General features: G+C 38.5%; 1 protein-coding gene across 3 annotated transcripts in view; it reads right to left on the minus strand.

Moving 5' to 3' along the window:
• Positions 1-12102, minus strand: part of znf827 (zinc finger protein 827) — a 58629-nt gene that overhangs the window by 5321 nt on the left and 41206 nt on the right. For 2 of the 3 annotated variants that reach the window (XM_066718435.1, XM_066718437.1), the window contains exons 9-13: positions 10829-10966; positions 10016-10187; positions 9350-9516; positions 5187-5396; positions 2146-2323 (exon numbers count right to left, since the gene is read on the minus strand). In XM_066718435.1, coding sequence (XP_066574532.1) covers positions 2146-2323; positions 5187-5396; positions 9350-9516; positions 10016-10187; positions 10829-10966 — 865 coding nt within the window. The remainder of the gene's footprint in view (positions 1-2145; positions 2324-5186; positions 5397-9349; positions 9517-10015; positions 10188-10828; positions 10967-12102) is intronic. The other variant, XM_066718436.1, reaches the window with a different exon arrangement.

The raw sequence follows: 12102 nt of genomic DNA on the forward strand, positions 1-12102 counted from the left end.
GGAGTTTACATACATGTTCAAATCATACTTGAGACACCCATCCCTCTTGGGGTTACCATGAGTTCATTTTACTTAGAAAGAGCTGTTGTTAACCTGACACTATGCAAATGATGCTGAAAAGACAGTGCACATGCAAATTACGCACGTCTATAGCTCTCACGCTGTTGTCACACAAGACTGTTGGAAAGGTTGCTTTACATGTGCAGAGACGAGTGCCTTGAGCAATGGTTGGCATGTGACATCTCGTTCCTCTGCAGAACTGGAAACCATACTACCAAATGTCCCATGCTCTTTTTATGGTGATCATCATATTTGCATATAAAATGCATTTGCATGTGTAAGTGGGTGCAGATTTTAAAATTTCATAATTCTTTCCTTAATGGTTGAATCATTTTCTCGTATTTTGTGCTTAACCCCATCCTTCCCTGTATGCAAACCCAATCCTGCCATGTTTTTGCCACAAATGTGCATCCTCACTTCAAGAGTCAAAAACACTGCATGTAAGCTCTCCCATCGTCAGATGTTTTTCAAGGGTTCTGCTCTGACAGAAGTGACATGAGAGCAGACCCCTCCTCCCAGAGTTTCGGGGGGACCGTCTTTGTTCTGACCCTGAAAGGAATCTGAATTCTGGAGGCTGGAATGCCGAGTGACTTTTCCTTTAACTGTTTTCTCCACTTACTTCCTACACTACGAGAATGCCGGCCTTCCACATGAACACATATGAATTAGGACTGCAAAAAGCTTTACAAACCCTTACAATATATATGTCAGGTGTTCTTATATTTTGTTGTCTTGAGATTGTCAGTTGTGTATTTGTTAGTTCCTCATCTGTAACTAGATCCTGCTGTACTGAATGGATGGAATCAGGATTGCCCCTTCAATTAACATAGTCCAGTTTTAGTATAGCTTCCATTAACACTTCATTTAAACCATGCACTGTAAGTTATTAGTTCAAAGTAGAGTCAATATAAATACAAATGGTTAACATTAAAGGTCAACTGAACAGAGAGAGAGAGCGAGAGATGTGGTCCGGCTAAAATGCTCTATTCTACTCCCGGGTGTGATGCGTCTTCAGTCACACTTCTGCAGGCCGGAAATTTGAAAAACAATTAAATTAAATCGTTAAAAGTACAGCTACAGAACTTGTTGAAACATGCTACTAATGCTACATAATACAGGCAGAGGAAATCAAATGTAATTAATTTATTATAAGAAATAATATATATATATATATATATTTTTTAGCATTAAATATAATCTATAAGACCTGAATGGAAAGATTAGATATTTACTGGGAATATTATGAATAATACTATATATTGTATATTGAACATTTGTTGTTATATGTATTGTCACACACATGTAACTATAATGTGGTAATATGGCAGCAGATTATATTTAATATGAAGATTACCTGTTAAATAAGAAATAATTATAATAGAAGCATGCAGGATGACAGTGAAATATGATCATTTCAGGTAATGCATGCTTTTTTTTTTTTTTTTTCAATCATTTGCTAACATATACAATTATTATTATTTCTAACAATGGCTCTGAGCACTGGATGAGAACAAAAACAAACCCCAGCTTGTTGTCTGTTGTGTTGCTGCAGGACAGATATCCACTATAACCTCTGGGAAAGTGATAGCTGTCACTTTTAGTTTTCCTCTTTATCCTCCGTGACCAAAAATGATTACACCAGCAGATGTAAAATGTACTTAAATTGTTTTAAAACCTATTAGGTTCTGTAATGAGTAAGAATCTGGTAACTGTAATGGATTTCTTTTTAAAAGTAACCTCCACCAGACTACATCTACACTGTAGCTCATATTTATCCATTACTTAATCTTATTGGCGATTTATTTTTGTAATATGCAAGTTTGCATTATTTGGGGTTAAACTCCAACTAATCTATATAATTCCAGAGCTCTTCAGTACATATCCCCATTTCTTCTCTCACCACTGCTTTTTACATATTGATTGTCAATAAGATTTGTAATTTGATAAATACAATCCTTATAAAACTCATGGTGCTACCCTGGTTGAACCGCCAATGAAATTCTAGACGGAGATCGACAGAGAGGAAATGCACTGGCTCTTCGGGACGAATCAATAAGTAACCTCTGTTGTACTTGCTTTCCTTACTTGAGCCCTCCAGTGGGGACGGTGTGGCATTTCTTGTGCTCCAGCAGCTGCTCGGGGGTCTTCATGAACTTGTGGCACACATCGCACTCGAACATCCGCGTGATCAAGTGGATCTGCAGGTGGCGCTCGTACATCATTTTTGTCTTGCAGACGAAGTTGCAGAACACGCACTCAAAACCTGGAGAGAACAAACACCATTTGTTTCAGAGGGAAGGCAGGGCGTGATGGAAAAAACAACACGACCAAGACCAAAAACAAACAACCAAAGAGGCATTGAGGTTCCGATTCAATATTTAACAATTTTTCAACTCCTAAAGAAACAACTATTAGGTTACGATAACAGGATATAAACATGTTATCTGGCACTCAACTAAGTGGCTAGCTCAACTAACCGTAAAAACGTGACTCCCTGAAACCTATCCACATCTGACTAAACTAAACCCATATGTAAAAGCTAATGATTCAGTCTAATGCGACGCTTGGTGAGCGTCAGAGTCTTCCGTCATGTGTAAGTTGTGACAGCGGTCATACACATTGCTCTGTGCTGCAATGAGGTTTTGTACCACAGTATTTGCTTTTATTTGGAAACGAATAGAAGAAAAAATGTACATGTTTTTACTTTGTTTATACTCTTATCTACCATTTTGTACCCATGTTTGGCTCATCTTGATGTTGGTTTTACTTATATTTGAATTGTACAAAGTCATCCCATCTAATATTTTTGATGCCTTGTACTTCTCTGTATTTTTGCACTGATGTTGTAAGTCGCCCTGGATAAGGGCGTCTGCCAAGAAATAAAAATAATAATAGTAATAATATTTTGCACCCATCTCTCACCGGTTTAATTCAGCACAATTCCAACAAATATATAGCTATGTTATTTATACATTATGTATCATATATGAGAGAGAGATGGAGATTAGAGCTCTATATTATAAAAATGTGTACATTAATTTGAAAAACACTCACATGTACTGCATTGCTAATAATCTAAGGTTTCATTTCAACACTAATGGAGACACACTGATGTTTTCATTTTGCTTATTTTTCACTTCACCCTACCATTATATTGATAGATTACATTGCAAAATAAGAAAATGTAAAACAGGTTTATTTACAGTGTTTTTAAAATATCGCCTTATCCATTTCTTGCGATCGCATTAGTTTATGAAATTGAAAAAATAGTTAAAGTGCCTTAACATATTTTTATGCTTACAACACAGAATACAAGTTAGAACATTTTCAACAAATATATAAGGTTATGTACACTACTGCGTTTGATCACACGGTTTTAATACATTTCAAAACCTTGTGTTTTAAACTTATTTAATAATTTTATACACGTGTAGTCTATGCATAATTTACATCTTACGTAACTGAAAAATAATGTTTTTAAGTGTTTTCTGCTCTTTAAATTGCGTTTTTTTTGGCTATAATAATGATGTGCTAAAACAAATGTAGAAATCTTCAAACAAGATTTTAAAATTAAATATTTCAATATTTTCAATATTAAAATAATATTTTAGTTTTAAAAATGTGCTGGTTTACAATTTTGTAAAAATAAATTGAAAAAGAAACTATGTAATTTCAGATAGATCTGGATTAGTGACATAGCCCAAGAAATACAGTGAACAGTGCTAATTTAATACACTAAAAATGAATACAATTTTCATATGAAATGATCAACATAACATTAAAAACCAGTAAAGTAACAAAGCTGTGTTTAGAAGTCCAATAAACCAGGAATTGAGAACATGGCATTTAGTATATAATGTGCTTATATTATTTTGAGAGCCTAACATTATGATAATTCACATAGGAAGATGTAAACTCCTACTGTTATTTGAAGCTGCATATTATATTCTCTGTATGTTTATATGTCACAGCACAGAGGAAGAAGGGAGAAAGACGAGGACAAATGGCAGCCTGCCCAATTTGCTGTTAAATGGAAATTAAATTTTAAAGTTAAAGCAACCTTAGATACTGTTTAAGTGTATGTTAAATGTAATGTCACCCTGGGTACAGGATCTGCTAAACATTTAATTAATTAAACAAATCATTTGTGACATTTATTTTCTGATGTGTTAAAAGTACAATTCCTCCTTTAGGTTCAGAGGCAACTTCTCAGATAAGGAATATAAAGGTGGTTTATGATGCCCCAAAAAGTGTTACGTTTATATTTGCACAGATGGATGATCCACGACATCCCTAACTACCCAGTACTGAAGTTATGCTCTAAAATATGTGGGGAAAAGTATGAATTTAGTGATTCTCTGGAGTGTGCTGCAGTCCCAGTCCCATAAGAGGGTCTGAACTGCATGCAGGGAAAGATAAACACGTTTCATTCTGACGCTAATTTCACAATGTATAATGGAGTATCTAGGAGCAGTGGATAAACAGGCAGATTCCCTTTTAAGCTCCCCAGAGGAGCTTTATTGTACTTTCCCTACCCAGCACACTCCTACTGCAAGACATTATATAAACTTGCAGGCTTACTTTTAAATCTTTATTATGATTACTACTACTTTTTACCAGTTTCCCAATTGTTATTCCATTTTTAATACCCTTGTAAGACACTAACATGTACATTTTACTTGTCATGCATGGCATAATTGATTGCATAATTATAGTTGTTATTATTATTAGTTGTGCTATTCTATTACGTTTATACAGTTTATACAGTACTTTTTATCCCCACGGATTCACACAGGTACCACACAGGTACCACACAGGTAGGAGGGAATTTGTTTCACCCTACACTGAAGTGCAGTCCACACGAGATCATTTTAAAATGGACTCATCTGTTCCCTATGACAGGGGATCTCAGTATCTCTGTATGAGCTCTTGATCTCTTCGTTTAATCAAATGCTTTATTTGACCTATTTTTACAAAGCCCTTCAGATAATTTGACATTGGAATATAGAATTAACCCTTTACCAAATGCTGTCTCTTATTTAGGGGAGCTGTTTAGGGTCAGGTGGGTAGGTGCAAAAAACTCAGGCAATGCGGTGCACGGGCTGGTGGGGGGTGGGGTGGGGTACCTTTTTCAGACTTTTCTTCTGTTCCGGATCCCGAGTGGCTGCCTGAGCTTGATTGGCTGCCTGCCGATGAGGGCGGAGCTAGCAGGCTCTTCAGCTCCTCGTTGCCATGGGCGATCTCACTGCTCTCCGAGCCGTTGATGGAGTCACTGAGGACGGACAGCGAGGAGGACGTGCTCTTAGTCTCGCTGAGGGGACTTTTAGAGTTGAGGCCTAAGCATGGTGAAATAAAAATAAATATACATGTAAATATCTCCACAATGAGTTTTTGGACTCCAGACATTTTGGGTCAGTTTTACTTTAAATTAAAAGTGCCTTCTCCATCCAAAAACACAATCTAGTAGAATTCAACAATAAAAGCACATTGTGCAAAAAATCATTATCTCGCTGAAGAGCTTAACCTTTGTCTGATATGAGCTGTATTAAAATGAAAGTAATTTAAAATGTGTCAGAAAATTTGTTTTTTTGCACACTTTAATCCTCTAACTTTTAAAACAGAATTGTGTTAACAGTTAGGAGGTCTTTAGAAGATGTATTTGTCTATTTCACTTTAAATACCAACAGGTCAAGACATTTTGAAAGCCATATCAATTCTATACAGAGAAGAGGCTATTTAACCCTTTTTGCTTGTTTGGTTTCTAGTAATTGACTCATCCTTTCTGAAGGAGCCCAGCTTCAGCTATGTAGATTGGTAGTTTGTTACAGATCCCCACAACTCTTTGTGTAAAGAAAGTCATGTAATATGAACAAATGCCAAAGTATTATTTGGTAAACACTCCATTTAGGTAAACACAAAGGCCCAAGGAGTTTCGATAAGCAACAGTTAATGCGAAGCACAAGTTGCTCCATTCCAAGCCTTTTTGTTTTGTTAAACTTACTTAAATGTTTCTTTATTGCTGTTGCTTATTTGGCAGGGTTCTGCCTTTCTCCCCAATTTAGCACAAGCTGAATCATATCAAAAGAGGCTGCTTGCCGTTTTTCCTTTTGTTTCTTCTCAACCAAAATGATAAAAAAAAACAGCTTCATGATGAAGTTATTCAAAGCTTTGGAACAGCCAGAGAAGGAAAACTGGAGTATTCCAAGGGTTTTAAGGTTATGAGTCATAGTGATAGGTTAAGTGCTTATTTTTAGCCTTGAACACTGAAGGTTTGAAAGAAATTTGACTCAAGCCTTTAACATCACAGAGGCAGGTTAACAAAGTCCAATTGTCACTTCTTCACAGTTCAATTTCCAGAACTGGGGGAGTGCAGGCAGATTTGCAACACAAAATAGTAGGGCATCTTAATCTTATCTGGTGTATGTGGAAGATATACATTTATATAAGGTCCTTCAGTATCCTTCAGAACAACTACCTGAAGTTCTGGGTACAACCTCAGTACTTGATTATAACTTTAATTTCCCTTTAGGGCTGATGTGAGGGAAGTGTGATTTGGTTTTTCTCAGTTGATCCTTTAACATTACAGTCTTTAATCACAAATGTCCAGCTCCTATATGGCCATGACAAGAGAAATTAATTTGAAAACACACCTTGAAGTACAAAGGGCTTACTCAGCCATATAAGTAAAAGAATATGAGTTGATATTTTAATTATTTGATGAGGGGGATCATGCGCATATATATATATATATATATAGCTCTGGAAAAATTAAGAGACCACTGCAGATTTTTCTTAAATCAGCATCTCTACATGTATGGCAGCCATTCCATTCCATTCATATTTTTATTTGGAATTTGGGAGAAATGTTGTCAGTAGTTTATAGAATAAAACAAAAATGTTCATTTTACCCAAACACATACCTATAAATAGTTAAAGCAGAGAAACTGATAATTTTGCAGTGGTCTCTTAACTCTTTCCAGAGCTGTATATATTGGGCTCCTTTGTTTCATCTGTCTTCCAGTTACTTATTTATGAGAGAGAACTTTTAGTGTTGCTTTTGTGATTTTAAGTATCTCCATATGTCAATTCAGGAGTTTAGACAACCCCAATAGACGTATACTGAGTGGTCCCTCTATTAGGTACACTTTGCCTTTCAATGAAATAGACTGCACAGTCAGTGACAGCAACACGTAATCGATTCTGCTATGTGAAGCAGGTAGGCCGGTACTAGGGATTCTGTGTATGTGCAATTCAGAGGGAGAATGGGCAAGACAAAAGATTTGAATGGGGCATGGTAGTTGGCGCCAGATGCTCTGGTATGAGCATGAACAGCAACCCTGCTGGGGTTTTCATGCACGACAGTGTCAGGGGGGTATCTAAAATGTTCCACCACCGAAAAAACATCCAGCCAACAGCGGTTTTGTGGTCTGAAACAGCTTGTTGATGAAAGAGGCCGACATAGACTGACACGTCAACAGTCAATCAAATAACAGCCGAGTACAACAGTGGTGCCGAAAGAGGCATAGACTTGCTTGACTAAGTAAACGATGACTTGGCCGTGAGGACAAGACCATTGGAACCCCACCCAACCCCCCCCACTAGGCAGACTGGCGGTATTGGTGTGGAGGAAGATGCTGGAAAAGTATGTTTATTGCCGGATACTGATGCTTGCTAAGGCACTAGTCAGGTGTGAGATTGGGGTTGTCCTCCTCCTGAACTTCAGTTTAAATCTCAATTATAGCTAAACACATTAATTGAACAATGGCCACAGGTGACCATCATTATTAGGGGATACTTGATCATTAGTCAGCAGTAAATAGTAGGAAATTGGATGATCGAGTTAAGTGAAGGTCTAATCGCATCCTTTGGTGTGCCATTAAAGAGAAATTTAACACAGTGTCATCTATGCATCACTAGATGGATTCAAACCATCAAATGGATTTAAAAATTAAGTTGTTAAAGAATACGGTTTCCTAAGAGGTGCTTCTGGTAAACAGTGCACCTGAAGAGACCCGAATCCCTCAGTCTGTTGACAGGCTCTGTAGGCCTGTCTGTCACAAGGTCTAAACCCTACCCAGGAGAAATCATCCCTACGAGTGCCACTGCAGCAGAGGACAGCTTAGCAGTACAGGCTGCATGTTATGTGCCTTTCCAGGGAGATGTACCACTGATGGATTTAAATCGCCACTGACAAATAAACGGGCCCTTTCCCTTATCCCTGGCTGTGTTTTTTCCTTGTTAAAAGGTCATTTCCACAATTGTGGCTTTACACCTGAATGCCAGGATTATTGAGGTACTGGGCGAGATTCTTTGGCAGGTTGCAACCTATTGCTAACTGAAATGCTGTACAAGAGTGGAAACTGCCTGCTCCACAGTATCGATTTACTCAAGTCTTAATCACAACAAAGCCATAATCATCAATACCAGCCCTCTGCGAGAATGTCACATGTCTGTACCAGGCAATCTCACCAGATGGGGTGAGGAACACCACAAACCAGCAAGGAGTTCACAGAGGAAAAAAAATTACACCACTTAGCCAATAAGACAAAACGTAACACTAGGGTACAATTCACACCTGATATTCACTCGCAAGACAGACAGGCATCATACTATGGACTTCTGTACATCACCGCACACCGTGACATTAAGACATGCAAAATTGCCAGATACTATGTTGAACAGAACTATTTTATGCATTTCATATACATTTTATATTGATTTATTTATGAATTAATACATTATATCTCAGAGTGTGTGTTCAACCTCTCAATTTAATTCCCCATCTGGCCAATTGCAAACAACTCACACACGTGCGTGCACACACACACACAAAAAACTAACAAAAAAATAAATAAAAATGAATGCATTTTCCATATTTCTAAACAGGCTTCCAGCAGTGCCTACATGTCGTGTGCATGATTGCAATCTAGTTCTATAACATACCAGTATGATACATTTAGAAAGTTGGGTAGTTAATTTTTTTTACCTTTATGAAATTACTGTGTAAAATGTATTTAGAAAGAGAAGCATTACACACAGCCTAAGATGGGCTTTAATGTCTTCTCGTCAGCTGTGTGGCAATTAATTATATAGGAGGGAATTTTCAGAGCATTATTTGCCATTCCATCAAATTATGCATGCAATCTTAAATGGGTAGAACAGGAAGGAAGGAAAGAAAATGTCAAATTCATCACAAAGAGAAAGGCAGAAGGAGGGAAGGGAAACAGGAGAGACTTGAGCAGTCAAAGCAGGAATCCAGCGGGCTATCTCGCCCTCACCCTTGGCTTACCTGCGTGGCCTGTATTTACATGCGTCTTCATCTCGGTCTCCTCGCTGCACACAAACTCACAAGTGCTGCAGCAGATAGAGAACATCCACTGCTCCTTATCTACGTGAAGAGACATGTGACTGACAAACTGGGCATTGAGCTCCGTCTCAAACCCACACACATGGCAGCTGCAGGAAGCACAGACAGCATTCAAACCATCAGTAACACAACCTTGCACTGGACAGCTACTGACACAAACTGACAATCTCTGCTTTGGATCAAACTGAAGTGGACAGACGCCACTTTGTAATCAGAGGCAGGTATTTATTAGACAGGACGTTGTTTTTCATAACACAATTAACTTTCCCTCACTAGAAACTGAAGTACACCTAGTCATTTAAGGAGAAAAAGCTTGCCTCTATGGATAGGATTAGTAGTCATGTAAAGCAAAGTGTCTTAATATTTAATCAAATGAGAATGATTTGTTAGCTTATGTCTATATTCTTGGATTAGTCATCTTTTTTTTCTCCACAAACTATGAGTGATATTAGCCAGTTTAGTTGCAGTGACTTAGGTAGTTCAGTGTGTGGTTGTGCTTGTCAGATTAGTTACGAGTAATAGCAAACTCAGTATGTGTGCAAAGTTAGATATCAGGGCAGGTCCAGAGTTAAGTGGGAGGTCAGCTACCTGTAGTAGTAAGGGCAGTTCTTGCGGTCGCTGCTTTCTGCAGAAACGGCGCTGACGATCTGCTCGGCGTTCGTGCTGACCAGTTTGACGGAGTGGATGGTGAGGTGCTGGTTGAGATTTGCACGGCACTTGGCTGCGTAAGGACACAGGTGACACTTGTACTTTCTCTCCTCTGCAATGGCAAACAGAGTAAAACTGTGCAGGGAGGCCATACAGAGAAGAGTGTGTTGCTTTCTGTTCTAAGCATTCTGCAAAGCTTGCTCGGCCTTTTGGGTTTTGGGGGAAGAGGTGTATTGGCAACGACCAAAGCAGCGATTTAACGGGCCAAGGAAAGTTTCGGAAAAAGCTGCAGAGGAAGTGAAATGAAACTGGCGGGTGGTGGGTCTCAACTTCTGTCATCTTGGGTGCAGTCAAAACTCTTGGTGCCAAACGGTTTCTTTTCAATTACTACAGATGGAGAGCGTGAGGGTGAAGTTAAAAGTTAAAGCCATTTTCAAGGCCTTTTCCATCAAAACAAACAAACAAACAAAAACTCACATCCATCAGACCTGCGTTAGCGGTTGTTAGATCTCTATAAGCTAGAAGACATCACATTTTTGTGACACCTGATGACAACTGTGGGTGGAAGGGGTACCTGGACCTTAACATTTGCACAAAGTTGACATAACATCTGACAATTAGACAAAGCCAACTGAAAACCTGGCTAAAATCTCAATGCCACCTAGGATGGTACGCCTTCCTTCCTTTCTTTCTTTCTTTCTTTCTTTCTTTATTTTTGGCACCCTCCTTTCTCGCTTCAGCATCCATGCTTACCAGTGTGCAGAGAGAGATGCCGAGAGAGTGTCTGCTGCCTCCCAAAAACCTTGCCGCACACGCTGCAGGGAAAGAGCTGCTCGTTCAGCCTCCACTGGGGCATTCCGTTCCCAGGCTCCAGGCCGGCCTTCTCCGAGTCTGCAACACACAGCCAGCAAACCCTTCAGCCAATCCTAATCACTGCACTCCTGCTCTCCCACAGATAAGGAGCTATTCTCTGTAAAACCATGGCTTTTTTTTTTTTTTTCTTATCAACATTTTCTCCTCCTCTCTGGTTCTCAAAAGGTGAGGATGGGTAATAAGCAAAAGACAAGAGCCGCTTCTAAATTAACCTCCTCACGACATTGGATACTGCTACCAAATGAACATTCCCAATGCCGCCTTACAGCACACAAAAAACAAAAAGGTCCATTTGCATTTCCAACCTTGCACAACAGTTAGAGAAGTGGAATACTGGCCAAACTTCAACCTGCCACCTTTATCCTTACATTGATCATGGAGGACATCAAAGACAGTAAATAAAAATAATCCATATAGTGCTTACAAGGGACGTTAATAGTATCACGAAAATGTATCAACATTGTCTACTGAACAGAAATGTGACCATAATCCTTTATGGACTAGGAGGCACTTTATCTGTGGTAAGCAGTAGGAAAATATAAGGTTGACTAGCCAATGTGTGTCTTGGCTTTCTACGTATTGAAGAAATGAAAAAATTAAATACTTTGGCTTCTCAACATAAGAATTTACCACACATTTTTGGTATGGTAATAAAAGAAGCACATTTCTTCCCCAGATTGTCATGACCAGGACTGGGAGATTTGATTCACACATGTAGGAAATAAAAGGCAAGCATTTAAAAAAATAAAAAAATGCATATTTTGGTGTATACCAATACGTTTAATAAGATATATTAAAGACCAGATGTATACAATCCATAGACAGAACCTGAAGGACATTCCTATGGGTTTCTGGTTCATTCCTTATACTGACAGAAAAATGAAGGCTTTTTTTTCTCAATATCTTGGATTAAATACCTGTCAAGCATGTCAGGCAATTGGAAAACTCAGTTCTGTGTCAGCAAAGTAGAAAAAAGTTGTTAAAACTAGTCTTGCTTTATTCTGAGGTTGTTACCCTGAAATTTGAAGCAGAAAGCAGCGAGACATGTTTTACTTGGGCAATGATTGTCAACAGGCAGCCCTGATCTTGTGAAGCCAAGCTGTAGAGCTCCATGTACTGATGGGACATTCCCTCTTACTACTGAAGTACTTGCA

This window comes from Amia ocellicauda, chromosome 12 (genome assembly GCF_036373705.1).
Source record: "Amia ocellicauda isolate fAmiCal2 chromosome 12, fAmiCal2.hap1, whole genome shotgun sequence".
In the NCBI taxonomy this organism is placed as follows: Eukaryota; Metazoa; Chordata; class Actinopteri; order Amiiformes; family Amiidae; genus Amia; species Amia ocellicauda.